This window comes from Hetaerina americana, unplaced genomic scaffold (genome assembly GCF_022747635.1).
Source record: "Hetaerina americana unplaced genomic scaffold, ioHetAmer1.1.p SCAF_1, whole genome shotgun sequence".
Taxonomy (NCBI): Eukaryota; Metazoa; Arthropoda; class Insecta; order Odonata; family Calopterygidae; genus Hetaerina; species Hetaerina americana.
The window spans coordinates 18,483,654-18,501,433 of record NW_027286069.1 but is presented as its reverse complement, the minus strand read 5'-3'; the positions used below and the strand labels follow the sequence as shown (position 1 = coordinate 18,501,433).

Here is a 17,780-nt window from a genome sequence, read left to right as displayed (position 1 = left end):
AAAAAAATTATACACAAGACCGCAGTAGAAGGTAGCAAATAAATCTTTTGTCTCAAGGGGCATAGTAATTTACAGCTAATTTATTAAAAACCCTGAGGTCTATCAAAGTTTCCAAGCCCTCGAAGTACGACCTCCTCCGCAAGTGCAACCAGAATCAACAAAAGCTGAAAACACACCAGATGTCGCAGTAGGGAAGCACAAAAGTGCAAGTAAAATAAAGACGGAAAACTGGAGAATTACGGCAAGAAAATCAAACTATTCCCGCAAACAAAGGAGGGTATCCACTGCAGATTTTCTGAGCCCAAAATTCGGGATTTCCCGTGAAATTGAAACCAGAAAAAAAGAAGTCACGCATCGCCCACGTCGCACAGAGAGTAAATCGTGAACACAAAATGGAACCCTCCTTCGCTCATTAAAACTGAAAAGAACTCAATGCCCTGGAACGCGGACGGTAATCGACAACGCAGGAAGGGGAATAAGGAAAATGTCGCACAGATGTCCATGAAGGCGAACACACACACACACACACAAGGAGCGATTTGTCGGCAGTGGAACGAAAGGAAGGAAAAACGAGGGTACGTAAGTTTTTTTTTCCTGTGATGGGGGCGGGATTATAACGTTGTTATATTATCGCTGCGGGGGGGGGGTGGAGGCGAGGATGGAGAGGTGCGGAGAGTGGCGGGAGAGGGAATTGGGCAAAGGGACTGGGGGAGGAGGAATGGGCCGAATAGCGTCTTAATCCCCTTTGGCCCACGATATTCAATAACCGTGACGTTGTTCGGCCATGAACCCACAGCCCTCCCCCAATGCCAACTCCCTGCCACCCCCGACCCTTCTCCCCGCCCACGAGCACACAGAGAGCGCGGGCGACAATGTGTCGGAGATCGCTTACCACCCCTCAAGCCTCCTCCTCTCTGTTCCTCCCCGCCCCAAACGCCCTGCGCCCCCCTTCATTCTCACCCCCCACCCCTCAGCCCAACTCCTCTCTCAGCCTCGATCCGTTTTGTACCCCAATACAGATCGACCCACACCCGACTCTCGATCGCCTCGACTCCCGGGGAAATCCCATGGGGTCGGAATAGGACACCCTCCCCCGAATACGCCTTACAGGAGACCCGCGGACCACCCCAATCGTGCAACCAACCCGCTTCTGCCCAGTCCTTACCAACCCTTACCTATATCTCTCCCTCTCTCGGTCTCTCTCGTTCCCAGAGGCGCCATCAAGGTCCTGCTCCCCCGACACCCCTCCGAAACCTCATCCCATGCCCCTCACATCCCAGAGAATCTTCCTCACCCCCCGCTCCCAGGCCCCCAACCCCCTTCACGCTGAGTGCAGGAGTGCATCTCCGGGAACACCCTCGGTCGAATTCAATCTTCTCCTCCCCGCGCATACAGCCATCTCCACGGACGAAAACTTCCCTCTTCCCTCACCCTTCCGCCCACATCCATCCTTCCCCTCTACCCGTTGGAACACCCACACTCCTCCCAGTCCCCCTTGGCGAAAACGCTTCTCGCTTTGGTTCCGGTTATTTTATTCATCATTCTCTATTCTTCCCCTTTCCTTTCGATGGGCTCTCCTTTATGAGGGAGAATACTCGGGATTTATTTCCTCCGTCGCGGGTGCTGCGAAACCCCGCGGGGGGCAGGTTCGAGGGAAGAAAAATCAAAAACGAATCGCGGGAATAAATTTCACGTTATTCATTTTATTTGCATTTTTTGTGAATTATCATCAAACATAATGATAATTCACAAAATATGAATTTTCATTAAAAATTGTACACGTACAATTTACACGCCAACATTTTGACACCATTAACATTCATGATGCTATTCAAGCTCAGGCTCGTCTGAATGGAAATATCTCCATGATTTTAATAAAGGTTTGTACGACGTAAAAATTGATTGAGCTATGGGGTATTTAAAAATAACGCTGCGCATGCTAAAGGCAAACAAGATGAGCCAATTTACAATAACTTATTTTAATTTATTAATGATGCCTAATTATTTAAATTACGGTAATAAAACTTAGCGAATGAAAATAAATGCCTGAACTTTAACATACCGGAAATGTTTTGATGGTGAGGTACTCTGAGCTTAATCGCACCTCTTTTAACACTTTTTAAAACAATTTTTGATACTTTGATAGCGGACGGAATTACCTTAGGTCAATAACATGGAGAGCCACTAGAAAATAGATCAACACGTCTAAAAACTACACGTTAATCCGGATTTTTTAACCCTATAATGATAACGTTATTCCGATTCAGCCTCGTTCTCTTTATTCACATAGCTTTGTTTGATATGGATTCGAGAGGATTAATCCTTCCGCCTTCCGTTACGACGAGATGAAGTCGTCGCACGAATGGAGTTGATCGAGGTGGTGGAGCGGCGGCAGCGCAGAAGTGGGATCATGCGGATTCACTCGCTCATTTATGAATAATAATTTTATTTGCACCCGCGGTGATCTCCCCAATAATCGAGATGGTCGGGGTTGAGGGGAGAGTCGAGAGGGGAGTTCAACGGATCGAAAGGGGGCAGTTATATATCGAAGGGGGGCCGGAGAGGAGAGGGAGGAGACGCAAAATGGACACTGATTGCCGCAAAACGCCCTTTGCAATGGGGAATAAAAGGACTAACTCATGAATGCTTGGATGGACGCGGCATCATCGGACAGAGAGACGGAGAGAGGGGATGAATTTTGAAAATTTATGAGCCGTGAAATTGCGGCCATAAGTTATCCTGGGTGTCGCGAGCACAAAAGGCGAGAGAGGGAAGCCCCGGGAGAGAAGGTCGATCCTCCGTAGGAGAGGAGTGAGGGTTCGTGGGGGGTCTTACAAAGGACAGGGGTCGGTGGTGTGAGGGAGGAGGACAGTAGAATAGTAGGGGGGGGAGAGAATAAAAGGGAGCGCGAACTGTGAAAGAGCATCGGAGATAAGGGAAGCGCCGAGTGGCCAATGATCGGCAAACCCGCACTCAAGAGTCTATCCACCCCGCCAGCTCCGAGTGAGTCCTTACCCCCGTTCTTCCCTGTTCTTCTCAAAAACAGAGTCCCACCCTTCACTCACCCGCAAGTATCGCTACTATTACCTCCATATCTCCATACATACATACATATATACATATATATATATATATATATATATATATATATATATATATATATATATATATATATATATATGTGGTTGTATCTGTGAGTTGAGGTAGTCTAGGGGGTAGAGCGTTGGGCTGCTGACCGGAGGGACCCGAGTTCGATTCCCGGGCAAGGCACTCTGGGCACCTGCAACTCCACCCAAGCTTTGTGATTTTACGGGTACCAGATCTTCCTGGGAAACAATAACCGGCATAGGAAAAGGAACTGGCCCCCCTACGCTGATGTCGACCGACATCAGCGTAGGGGGGCCAACATTCATACGCCGACCAAACCGACCTTCAGGTTGATTACTGTGTATATGCATGAATATATATGTAAATATGGATATATATTTTTATATATTTGTGTGTGTGTGTATATATATATATATATATATATATATATATATATATATATATATATATATATATTCATTCATTCACATTAATATAGATACAAGGAAAAGGATAGGAGCACACAAAACAAAAAGACACTTCATGACGTTGTATGATTGATTTCCCTACTATCCTTTCCTCATGTGCCGTTACACACTTCTTTGGTGAGTGAAACAGCTACCTGACGCCATCTCAGGACCAAAGAATCTGGTCACTTTGTTGCATGAACCCCCCCCGCAGATTTCAATGTATATTACGTATCCTCGATAGCTCAAGTTGTTAGAGCATCTGCCCAGTAATTCGAAAGATCCTTGGTTCAAATCTCGATAAAGGAAATATTTTTGCACTTGTAATCTGCTCGATTCCGCCTTCTCCACCACTCCTGGGCTTGTCAAATATATATATATATATATATTTTTTTTTAAGGTAATCTACCGGTTAAGGTAGGTTTTTGGATGGACACAACTACCAAACAAATATATTACTACTCCTAACAAAACACAAAATCCATCATCCTACTCTATATCAGGTTCCTCTTCATCTCTGCGTACTTTCTTCCTCCCTTCAACCCGTCCAACATCCCTATCCTGTTCCTTCCCTTTCCTCTTTTGCCCAACATTCTACCCTCTATCACAGTCTTCAACATCCCACTGCCGGTCAACACCCCCTTCATCCACTTTTCCTGCCTCCATAGGATTGCTCCCTACAAACCCCTCTCCTAACCCACCATACCTAGTACTTCCTCATTTGTTTTCTTCTCTGTCCATTTCACCTTCTCCATTCTTCTCCACACCCACATTTCAAAAGCCTCCAATCTACGTCCATCCTCCTGCTTCAATGACCACGTTTCCGCACCGTACATAGCTACGCTCCATATTAAAGTTTTTACGAGTCTTTTCTTAACATCCTTACTCAAAGTCCCTGTCATCAACTCCCTCCTCCTCGTGAAAGCCTCTTTGCCTAGCGCAATTCTTCTCCTTACTACATATATATATATAATGGGCTGACACAACATAACACAAATAGAAAAGAATAGACACATATAAAAGAACACTTACACGGTAAATTGTTCGAGCTTTCGGCCCTCTCAGGGGCCTTCTTCAAGAGAGACTAGAGACAGTCTCTCTTGAAGAAGGCCCCTGAGAGGGCCGAAAGCTCGAACAATTTACCGTGTAAGTGTTCTTTTATATGTGTCTATTCTTTTCTATTTGTGTTATGTTGTGTCAGCCCATTATTGTGCCGCTCGTATGAGTTTTTCCGGACAATCGTATATATATATATATATATATATATATATATATATATATATATATATATATATATATATATATTCATTTTCCTTATATTTATATCCATGTGAATGAATACTATATTTGTTCACCATACGGTGGGTTTTCACGTTTGAATTCGTGTGTGCACATAATATATTTATATATATTATGTTTATATATATTATTTTATATTTATATATAATTTGCGGGTCGCGGTAGTCTATGGGAATAACGTTTCACTACTGACCGGAGGGGCCCGGGCTCGATTCCCGGACAAGTCTCTGGGCACCTGCAGCTTCACTGGTAGGATTGATTACTGTATTTATGGTGTGTGTGTGTGTGTATATATATATATATATATATATATATATATATATATATATATATATATACACACACTCACAAGCATATTGATTGGCAGTGGGATGTTGAAGACTAATAGAGGGAAGAATGTTAGGCAAACGAGGAAAGGGCTGGAATAGGATAGGGATGTTGAACGAGATGAAGGGAGGAAGGAAGCACACAGAGAGAGATGAAGGACTTGTAGAATAGGATGTTGGGTTGTGTTTGTTAGAAGAAACAAAATATTTATTTCGTAGTTGTATCCATCCAAAACTTATCTTAACCGGTAGATTCCCTAATAATAATAAAATCACCCCACACCAATATCAACTCTTCACAGCCCCACGCCAACCATCACCTCTGATACCCTGTTCTGAAAAGCAAGCCCACCCTGAGTGCTCTATTTCCACTTTCCTCCACTCCCCACACTGCAGTTGCCTCATAAAATCTGACGGGTATCCTATATGCAGGAGTGAAGACCACCGTGCTACTAACCTTTGGTATCATTCAGTCCCACCACCAACCAATCGAAACCCTTTCTTCGGCGCACGCTACACATTCGATCGCAGTCAGCTTGACGTAAGTCCTCAGACCGGATCTGCTCCTTAGATGGTCCGGTCCGTCGAGGTGGTTTTCCAAACAACCAATTTCATTGCTGATTTTGAGCGAGATGGGATGAATGGAGGACTGATAGGGATTTGGGGGAATCAAGGGGGACCCACTCAGGGATTGCTATCACGAGTCCCAGCAATGTTTTTTTAATCTCGTGGACATTGGTTTTTCCATCCACATTACGTTCTTATACAAAAGTTACTAAGGCAGAATGGTAGCTATGATATTCTATAAATGGAAGTCATAGACGGGTAATAACGGGAAGAAATTTCGGCAAAGTTGGTGCACGTTTCCCTATTTGATTGAATATAGTTAATATTTAACCAGTGGTAAGTTTATTTACCTTTCGCATATATTTCACCGAAAATGAAGGAATGTATAATTACTATACACTAAACACTTTTATTACTCTTTTGGAAGTGCAAAAATTGAAACATAACTGGCAATTTTCTCTTCTAACTTCTTTTAAGATTTTCCTCACAATTAGTCCCAGATATCAACTTTATTTTGTTTCAAGTAAATATTTCACGAAATTTGAAGGTCAAGTACACTTGACTGATTATTGTGTGCATACATATGATCACTAAATTATGTGTTAGATATGGTGGTATAAAACGAATGGAACCATGTTAATCTATGCTCCAAATACATTCATTATAGTCTCTTGTTAATACTGAAGTAACCAAGAGTGCTTAGCAGAGGCACACACTAATATCTGGAATTCAAACACATTGTGAAATAATCAATTTGCTATTTTCCGCAGTAATTAATTGCGTACAGTTCGTTCCAATGCACCGTAAATAGTTGTATTATATTATTGGTATCAATAAAGAATGTGCAACTAATGACGACTACTTTTTTATAATTTGTTAGTCGCAACATTCACAGTGAAAAATTACAATTTTATTCTTTTGGAAAGTGAATAACGTTTGTTTAAATTTTATGCTGCTGGTGGAGGCTACATTTTTCAATTACAATCGATTCCATATCTCCTTCAACTTGCATTACCGAAAATGGTGTGGCTTCCAAAAAGGCCAACTGGTGAAGCACTTCTGGCAAAATTAATGTTACAAACTATGACGCTATTTTACATTCAAGGATCACCCTTCTGTCTCCTACAACTCTTATACTCCACACACCCCCTACTGTGAGCATAAATACTCGAACCCCGATGAAACCCTCCCCACCTCTCCATCTGCCGAAACTAGAATCACGCGATGAACACTTAACGCTCTAGTATGTCTCATAGCTCTCACCCTAGCTGCAAACCAGTCCAGAACCCCTTCTAACGTTGTTCCTCCCTTCTCTTACCGAAACCAATTTTGTAGGAACACAACTCAGAGCAGCCGATTGAATTCGAAATCACATAGGGGTGGCGGTTGAAAGCAAAGCTTCGGAGAACGGGTACAATCAACGAACAACTGTATCCCAATGAGTATCATAGACTCGAGAGGGATTTATGTACTTGCAATCGCTGCTTCTTCAGCGGCCTGCGGAAGTTTTATTTGCTGTTGAAAGACAAAGTATGTCGCGTATAGTTAAAACATACCTCCCTTGTAAATGATGGATATAAATTCCAACATTCCATGCATTGTTATTCGTCAAAATTATTTTTAAAATGCAATTAAGTCAATATATCCCTAAATTTGAATTCAAAATATATTTAGTAAGTGTGTGGGTAAATTGAATGACATCTACTGACTGATTCCACATTGAACCGCAGTCATTGCATTGGGGGGTGGAATTTCCTAGGGTCTAAAATTTCGTTAAAAATTGGAACAAACTATTAACACCTCTTGTCAACGAAGGTAAACCAGACCTTGACTCATTAATGATAAATAATATGAAATTAAAACAAAAATATTACTTCGTTGCGTGAATGTTCCTCCATCATCACCGCAAACCACCATTCCCCTGTATTCTCCAGCCGTCAAAATCACCCGTTTTTCCCCCGAGTGGCGAGCACCTTCAATTAGCATCGTAACCTCGCCTGAAACATTGGAGCGACCTTCCCCAGGCCACAATCAATCCATTTTGGGAATTCCGGGAAGTCGCCGGGTGTAAAGAGAGCAGCTGCTGAGGGAAAAGAGACAGCGACCCCGGAAGGGCGAGGGAGCGATGGGATGCTCCAAAATTCGGAAATAGACCAGGGAACTAAAACCACCAGATCCATCTCCCCAAACGAATCACCTCGTAATGCATCATTCACCGGAGAGAGAGAGGTGCGGAACGAGGCCCATGGGGGAAGAGGGAAAACGGGGAGTGGGACGCGCGCGCTCCCACGGAATGCCTAAGCAATGGGGCGTCGCACGACCGAACACGGTGGTTCCCACGCGGGCGGGATCGGCCGGGGCGGGCGACGCCGTCCCGTGGCCGCCGCGGCGGACCCGCCTGCTTTATCCGAGAGCCATCCGTCCGCCTGGCCCACCCTCAATCCCCGGAGGGAAGTTTCAATATTCGAAGAGGAGTGTCGTCCACGCCACCACCGTCATCCCCCCATCCCTTCCCGCCCCAAAACCTTCGCGTTAACGTGCAAAAGTCCCACCCCCGCGTGCTCTCCGGGTCGTTCCCCGAGCGCGCCTTTAGAAAACGCGGGAAGCGGGCTGGTGGGAAGGCCGTAGCCTCTCTGCCCCGATGACAACGCGTCCCCGATCGAACGACGCGGATCGCCTGGTTTTCCCCACTTACACCCGAGTACCCTCCCACACACTCTTCCCCCCCCCCCCCACGAGACCCATATTTCCACGTGGAAATGGGCTCGTCGTAATGTCATGTGGTATTCGACTAGACAGAGGGAGGGTATGGGCGACGACGGGATCCCTCAGATTCCTTAACTCCTAAGCGAGAGAAATAGTGATTTGATAAGAGTGGAGACATCAATTCCGAGACAAGGACGACACGGAAGACACAGTGTACACTCCGACAGCGTACACGGGCTGCGGGGGATCCGTCCCGCGTTGGTGATTCAAAATATGCGAAGCACGGTCGTAGAGGCGTCGGAAGAGGAGCGGGGGATAATTCCGTGGAAAGCGCACGATGGGAATTGAGTCACTTACTCCGAAGGAGGGCATGGCGGAGTGGCCACATTCCACGATTAAATTAAGTCAGTCCTATCATGCATCAAACATAATAATTGAGTGCGAGTCCAACCTGGATTGAACAGTATAAGTATCGTGCGACCGGAATTATTTATTCACAAGTTATACAATAAGTATAAGGTCGGACAGAGGGAATCGCAGTATAAAAATCTTGAAGAGCAAGATGAAGCGGTTGACGAATAAATCAAGATATTTTAAATTTTAGAAGCATCATGAAGAGCTTAATAGCAATTAGGTATTTCCTCCACATTACGTGATCATACTAGGGGCAACCAAATGAAAATCAAACGTCCGCTATAACACACAGTTCGCCGAAAGCTAGAAGTTACATACCTGTATATAGTATGAAAAACCTAGAGTTTTCAAATAAAACCTTCATTTCCACCAGTTGCGATGTTTCTACCATTAGCTCATATGTGCATTAAGAATCAGTTCCAGCAAACCAGTCTTAACACTAGCATTATATTGTATTAGTGTTTTAATATATGAGACTATTCTCTCGGTGGTGATTTTCGTATGAACAACGTTTATTCAATATGAAGTTTGACTAATGCTGAATGATATTAATATTTTAATTTTTCATTTTCACAAGTCACCTTGAAACAGCTATTTTACAACATCATGTGAAACACCGTAATTATGGAAAGCTGCATAACTTAATCCACCAAGGAAATAGAGAAGAAAAAAAGAGGAATAAAATAGAGAAAATGTTAGGGACTCTCGGTGAGCATATTTTGCTGATGGCACAATGGGAAATATAGTATAATTGTCGATTAATTTATGAGGCAAAGTAGAAATTTTGAAGAAAAATATAGACGTATAGGAACAAGGACTCGCAAACACGAATTGTTTCCACTAATACTTTATTTTCACGACCAGGGTTCCGAGTCGTTGAGTCATCTTCAGGTTACCAGTAAAAAATTCACCTTGACTTCAGTATGACTCATAGAGCCGAAATCCGGTTCGTTAATATAATATATCAGTGGAAATTACATGTGTTCTTCCGATTCTCTTTCCTATATGTAAGTATTCAGAAAAGAAAGCTTGTGGCTACAAAATTTAAGACACTAGCGACCAGTAAGAACTGCACAAAGTAATTACCAATTCGCATTAGAGAAAAGCTATCGGATGAGAAATTTTTGTGATAAAAAGAAAAAAAAGGTAATATAATTACGGAAAACATGTTCAAAACACGAGTAAAATGGCCAAATACTACCGGGGGCAATTGGTTCAGGAAAAATTACTGTGGGAATGTTAATGTTTATCAACACACAGGTTTAATGTAAACATTTATTTCCCATAGCGAATCTGGCAACCCTTTCTAATAATATCTTACAAAGAACAATATAATGAAAGAGTGAAATTAAAATGACAGATCAGTAATAAAAAAAATGAAATGATCATATTTCTTTACACATTATGCCACAGCTCTCTCCCAAGCCCAAATCAATATTCAAGTGATGTTAAGGTACACGGTAAATACATGCATAAATTGAGATACTAGACGCTATTTTGGGTAGAACGAACCATCTCTAGCCACTGGCCTACGATACATGCATCACTTTTTGAGACGAAGTCTAAATGGACAAAGCATTCGCATACCGCTAGTGAATCAAATTGAAAATGGACATTCACGCTTGATGTCATCCGGTTCATCCGTTGTGTGTCTATCCCTAATGGTAGACGAATTCAAAGCAATTTATTCTCGAATAAACAAAGCCGGAGCTTACAAAAAACAAGCAAGCCTATCTGAAAAGAGTTTTTAGTAACAGGGAAAATCTGGAGCAAATCAAAATGATTCATTCAAGGTTTATACGCCCTGCGGATTTTCGTCCGTAGTGAAAACAAAAGGTGGGACCAAAAAACAGACGCGCAAAATCTCGGGAGTTCGTTTCCATGGTGGAGTTTGATGGGATTGAGTAATTTCGCAACAAGATACACCGAAGCGCTCGCTCGCTCTTTTTTTTCCTCTGCCCGTCAAAGCTGTAAATCTCTCGAGGAAGAATAACTAACCAAGGCTCCGATATTTCCCGCCGTTTGTGATTTCCTCTCTTCTCTCTCACTCTCTGTGCATTTTTAAACCGCCCCTCCTTCCCCAGGGCAACAGAACCGCAAAAACCTCAGTCCCTCATTTATTCTCTTTATTCGCAACTCGCAAAAAACGACTCTCCGACAAATAAAATCCTTCAGATTTCTTCAGGCTTTAAGAACGCAGTGGAATTTCAATTTGCGACCCATTGTTTAAATGTTAATAAAGATCAACTTCCACTGATTGAAGCTGAAAAAATATGGAGAGCAGGAATTTTGGAAAAGATTTTGCAAGGATAAATTAACGTTTTATTCTCTAAAAATCAGTTCTTAGTATTAGTGTTCCAACAATAAAGACTTCTATAACATGATATTAAGTTTGATAAATTAATAGCATGCACGAGATAAAATAGTTTTTGCTCTATAAACTGCTCAAAAAATAGCATTGAGCTAGGCAGGCTAAATTTTGAATCCATTACACCCTAGCACATACAAAATGGCATCGGCCATTCCAACTACGCGTTTCGCTCGGGTTCCCATAATTCTTGAAACCAACTAAAAACGACACTTGAAAACAGGGTTTGTCAATTATGATTGGTTCGTTTTTCATCAACTATGCAACAACTTTAACCTCAAAACTGTAGGTATCTGAGAAGTGAATTCAAATGTATAATAAACTAACATAATTTTAGCAAACGATGACATTTTTAAAAACCATTTAATAAAAATTGAACATGAATATTTTAACAATATGCAAACAGAAAAGAATCACCGACTCGATCACTCAAAATATTAAAAAGGAATAATATAAAAGTAGCTGGGAAAAAAATTCATTTTCTACCATTTTGACATGAATTTGCAGAAATTTTACCGATTTACGTATCGTTACAAGTTTATTTTCATTTTATTTGACACTTTCATGACAAGGTCATTAAAACGCCTATTTAATCTTGAATTTAGTACTATTGCGTGTTAAATAAAATTGTACCAAGACTTATAATAGAGAGAATATTACCCGACAATAATTTATCACCCAAAATTAAAAAATATATATCTAAGCAATAACGGAAAGGTCCCACATCGATTCCAAAATATCGCAGTGGAAACGTAAGGATGTACATAATCAAGTGTGATGATGATTATTTTTCAGTCAACTTAACGTTTTTATCTCAGAGAGAAACGTACAGTTTATTTTTTTGTGGAAACCTACCCTTAGAACAACAGCCCAACTCGCAGCCACCTTTTAAAAGAAGCAAAGCAATGTGATCAAATGATTTCTTTGGAGAATTATTTAAAAAAACTCAATATTTCCTCTGTTACATGTTTTTCTATATCTTGCCTTGCGCTTATATTTCCGCGCCCTTCTCCAAATATTTTCCTTAGATATCAAGTTCGGGATCAGCCGGCTGATGGAGGAGGAGGAGAGCGAGGAGGAGAGGGCGAGGGAGGAGGCAGAGAGGAGGCGGAGGATGAGAGCACATGAGGAGGAGGCGTGTGGAGGAAGCCGGACGGAAGAGGAGGAGGCGGACGACGAGGAAGAGGACGTGGAGGTGGAGGAGGACGATGACGACGACAACAGCCGGACTACCGGTGGCGGAAGGCCCCGGCCCAACTCCTGCTCCTCGCCCCCGCACCCCCTCACACCCTCCCCGCCCCACCGACCCCCGTCGCACGGATCCATCGGACTCACTCTGCCCCCATCGACGCTCCCACCCTCCGCCGGCCCCCCGCCGAACCCCCACCCCGAGCCCCAACCCCCGCCCCAGCCCATGAAGCGATCGGAGAGCTTCAGCGTGAGCGCCCTCCTGAGGCCCGACTCGGAACGGAAGGCCTTGCACCCCCAGCCGCACCCAGCCCCACCCCCACCGCCTCCGCCCCCCTCCTTCCCGCCCCCGTTTCTCCTCCACCCCGCCGCCCTCCTGCCGCCCCATCACCCGGACTACGCCCCCCAACCACATCACCCTCCGCCCCCAGGCTCCTTCCGCCATTTCCTACCCCCGGGGCTCGGTTTCGGCCTCTATCCACCGCCTCCACCCACGCACAAGGAGGCTGAGGGGCCCGTGGGGCCACCGCCGCCCCTCCACCCAGCGTCTCTCTACTCGTCCATACCCTGGCTAGCGGCCGCCGTGTCCTCGGCGTCCTCTTCCTTCGGCGGAGCGCCACCCCCCGGGGGTGGGGGTGGTACAGCAGGAGGCGGGGGAGGAGGGGCCGGTGGCGGTGGCGCGGGCGGTGTCACCACCACGGTCCACAGCATCTCCCTGCACCACCACCACCACCACGCCAACCACCACGACGAGCTCCTGAGGCACCACTACCACCACCACCACCATCTCCTGCCCAGCCCCGTGCCGTCGTCCTCGGCGTCATCGGCGTCGACGCCGCCATCGGGCGCCCTTCTGCTGCGCCCCGTCGTCCCCCTCGGCGACGTCTACTCGTGCGTCAAGTGCGAGAAGATGTTCTCGACGCCACACGGGCTGGAGGTGCACGCGAGGCGGTCGCACAACGGAAAGCGGCCCTTCGCATGCGAGCTGTGCAACAAGACCTTCGGACACGAAATATCGCTGAGCCAACACAGGTGAGGGGAGTTGCAGGGACGGAGGCGCGTATATGGGGACGTGAGGCGTCCTCAGAATAGAATCCACTCGGGTATCGGGTTGGTTGCGGTGCTTAGTGTACTGTATTCTCACGCTAACGAGGGCCCAAACTGGAATTCCAGTGGTGGCAGAATTTTTCGGTGATATCACGATCCGTATTTGGGGTGTTACGTGTATAGTACTTTAAATACAGAACGCCGTCCATCGGATGGGTCGTATATTGTGCAATCCTTTGATACCTTCCGGTAAATGATTATAATTTAGCTGTATATTATACCCTCCTTCAACAACTTTTAAGGTACTGGTAAATTATGCTTACAAAACCCTTATTTCCTCTGTTATAAAATATTTTCCTCAAAAAATACAGATCATTGCATGCATTATTAGCCAATTTCTAGCATTATATGTCAAAGCACCCTAGTGTGAGGCTATTAAGTACCTTAATAACCGCCTTTTGGCTTTGACTACCCTTTTCAAGACACAAAAATATAGTCATGTAAACACCTGAAAAAATTCTATATTTTAATTCATTTACTTTCACCATTTATATAAAATAAGCTTCATGGAATAATTAATAATTTATCAAATGAATTCCGGCTTTTCCGTTTTGAATACTCGGAGGTAACAATGTTCCACTCGCATTCCTTACTTGATTACGAAGTGGACACCATCCAAATTCTTCATATCGAACTTCCATTGCGACCTTAAATTCTATCTCCAATACATTAGACATTAGCAAATTTCGAAATACTTTTTCCTGTACGAGGAAGGGAAGTAACATCTACTCGTCCACTTATTTGAGTCCACTCTTTTCAATGTTTTCAGAGGTCACGCCATTCTCACCAAAATCCTCCCACTTTAAATATTCAAGCGACGCGTACCAATGAATCTGGCACTAGTGTTACTGATGGGTAAAACTATTCTTCGAAATACAATTAACCCGGATATCAGCCACAGGTAGCCGCTGATTTTCCAGAAGCAAAGGGGAAACGAATGATGTATCTTCCATTTTCAGGATAAGTAGTAACGAGGTTGAGAATAATAATGGTTAAAAGACAATCATTTTAAACGGGATCACCAATATTTTTTCATCACGCAAACAGGACATCTTATGAGAAATTACCAAAATTGTGAATACTATAGTATTTTGGAGAGTATTCAGCCTATATGTAATAAAAATGGTTCGTTCGTGGTATTGTTTTCTCAATAAATAAATCTGAACTTTTCTCCTTTCATGGTTTTGCTTATGGTCTCTTTAGTATTACATTTGCTCAATTTGACAGTAAGATTGACCGTACAAAAAAACTGAATACATAATTGTTGCTCCTGCTTTCATTAGTGATTTGTGATGGATGTCATCAATTCAAATATTTGAAAATCTTATTGTAAATAAAAAATAATTAACAATTTCCATACAGACTAGAATATTTTCTTGATTGATAAACTTGCGCACAATATCGATAGAAAAAGCCATTAACCCCTCTCATGCTTTGCTAATTCAGATGTGACAAATAATATGACGCAAAGTAATAATGGTAAGCGAAGATTACCTGCGGTAGAGAGCTGCTAGCGCCACAAAACTACGGTCTAGGCTTTAAAATATTTTTCTTCCGTCACACACGCTGCACTCACAGCGTTTGCTAATGAATCCCAGCCTAACTCCTCCACTCCAAAAACCTCCACACCGCGTACGCTTGGACTACAAAATGTAGATAAACACCTCTCCGCCTCCATACTTCCCCCTTCCCCAGCCTGCTTCCTAGCCTCGTCCTAAAACCTCTCGTGACGCGATGAGGGAAATGAAAATAATAAATGCGCCAAATTCCTCTCACCGACGTCGTGGCGTGCAAATAAAGAGTCGGGGAAAAAAGGATGGGTTGCGGGGGAAGTAGGTGCGAGAGAAGGGAGTGTCCAGGGGGGGAGGGGAGGCGGGAAGGGAAGTTTGCGGACGGGGGGTTGAGAAGGGGGAGGGGGGTTTGCTTGTTGTATCGGCTCGGCACTCGAGGGGGTCATCACGGCCGGAGACCACGCCGCGCCGGTGCGTTGCATGAATAAGTGAGGAGGGAAACAAACAGACGCTCCACCCCTTCCACCCCCCCACCTCCACCCGCTTTCCCGCTCCCTCGGCCAAGCACCCCCTCCACGCACCCGACCACCCACACTTATCCCCCTACCACACACACACCCTCCGAAAACCAGCATCCTCTCCCCCCGCACAGTAGGCGCTGAATCCACAAATCCCCCGCCCATCCAAAAACATACATACTCGCGCGTCGACCCACTCCCTCTCCCTTCCTCTCTCTTTCTCTCTCGGGCCATATCGCATCACGAGATCCTGTGGATATACCCCGCTGGTTACGCTCTTTATCACAGCCGCGGAGGAGGGAACCACCGTCGCTTCAGTGAGGGAAGGAAGGAAAGGCGGGTGGAAGCGTGGAGTCAAAACGGGAAAGGAATGGGGGGAGGGTACTGCTTGCCCGCGTGGGATGAGGAATTCCCTCCACCCGCTCTCCGCGGAGCTCGGTTCGCACACCAGAACACCCTCTCTTTCCCTGACTTCCACCCCCTCCCACCGACACCTCCTTTGATGGACCAGGATCCGTCAAAAAAAAAAGCGGAAGACAAAAGAGAGCAGAAATTCGAAGGGAAAGGGGAGGGTGGGGACGAGAGGGTGGTGAAGAGACCAAGGGGTATGCGGGATGAAGAGAAGGGATTGAGGAGAAAGTATGAAGATGAAGGGAGATGGCAAAAAGCGGGCATCCCAAAAGGAAACTCCGAGGGTGGGATTGGGGAGGGAGAGAAGGGAGGAAGGCAGACTCTGAGGCGCGGGAGATGGGAGTGGGGGCGAGAGGTCGAGGGGGAAGGATGGTTTCCGCGTGGGAGATGAAAAAGGAGGGAAGGAGAGAGAAAAAAGTGTTGGGAGGGTTGGGGCGGTGGTGGATTGGGAAGAAGGGAAACGTCGGCGTAAATAAATGAAGAGCCACGTAGAGGAGCACACTAGAGGCAGACTGACCCGACACCTGACGGCCAAATAATGGAATGAAAACCTTTTTGGGGGAGGGGGAGAGGAAGAGGAGGAGGGAGGAGTAAGAGGAGGGAAGGAGGGTTGCTTTTTTTTGAGGAACCGAGAGGTGCCGCCCATGGGGTGGTTGGGCGGGCGGATGGGTCAGTTCGCGGCCGGGGCTATTTGCGGGGGGGGCAGCAGAATAGGGCGGTGGAGGCGGCCGACTCCTCTGGAGATGTAAGAAGGGTAGGGGGCGGCTACGCGACCGGGCTGGGGGGAGTGGGAGGGAATGGCAGGAGGGTGAGGGTGTCGGGGGAAGGGGCTTCATGGCCCCCTTGAGGCCCCTTCCGCCCCTGCCCACTCCTCCTCTCGTCCCCCTTCCCTCTCTAATGCCCCCCGATAGGTGGGCTCTCTTTCTTCCGCTGAATTTATTTGGCGCCCTGAGGATCGCAGGTTTACTTCAGTTGGTCTTCGGGCCCTCCTCACCTTCTCCCCATTGTTGTGGAGAGGAAAGGGCACTTCGGCAGACGGATACACTGCCCGGCGCCAGGGGAAGATTCAGAGGGGCATAAAAAAGGAACGTTATATGGCTTTTTATTCGCTCGCCCATGTATTATTTCGGGGATAACGCATTGGCACATTGACAGGGGGATGTCTCGATTGCGAAATGATTTTTATGGCGGGAGTTTAAGTTTCTTCCTCTCTTCCCTCCTCTTTCTCTCGCGTAAACAATCCCCGCGTCGACGCTTAACAAGTGTCGCGAAGAGGGACTCAACCCACGTTGATGGAGTCCTGCTGCAATCAAGGAAGGAGAGGAAACAACCATACATAGAATCAAATAGAATTTAGACAGGTGTCATTCCTTGAAAATAGATTTTAGATTTAGTCAGTCAATAGATTTTAATGTAAAATGAACGAATTTTAAGAAACTCTTACATTCACGGGGATATAAATTTCATTTGCATTTCTATTTTAATAAGCTCTTGAAATCTTAAAATGAGAATATCTACTGCATTGTATTTAACTGAATGAAACTTTCACTGTACGTTCACTGAAAATTCGCTGCAAGCCTGAATTAAAATAGAATAATCTTGAACCAAAAAAGCAATTATTTAATAATATATATATTGATTTAGAAAATTTAGACATAATAAATTTAAACACTCGGCTCAACAAGTGGCATAGCTCATAAAAATTGGTTACCAATTAATGTCATCGTCAAAGCGTGTGTAAATAATAATGGAAACATTATTTACTAATCAACTTTGGAATAAAGGAGCAAAGACTATTGTATTTAACTTTT

General features: G+C 44.9%; 1 protein-coding gene across 1 annotated transcript in view; it reads left to right on the top strand.

Annotated features, from left to right (window-relative positions):
• LOC139696888 (zinc finger protein Gfi-1-like) overlaps window positions 1-17,780 on the top strand; it is a 141,308-nt gene that overhangs the window by 42,966 nt on the left and 80,562 nt on the right. The window contains exon 2 of the mRNA XM_071595772.1: window positions 12,263-13,454. Coding sequence (XP_071451873.1) covers window positions 12,263-13,454 — 1,192 coding nt within the window. The remainder of the gene's footprint in view (window positions 1-12,262; window positions 13,455-17,780) is intronic.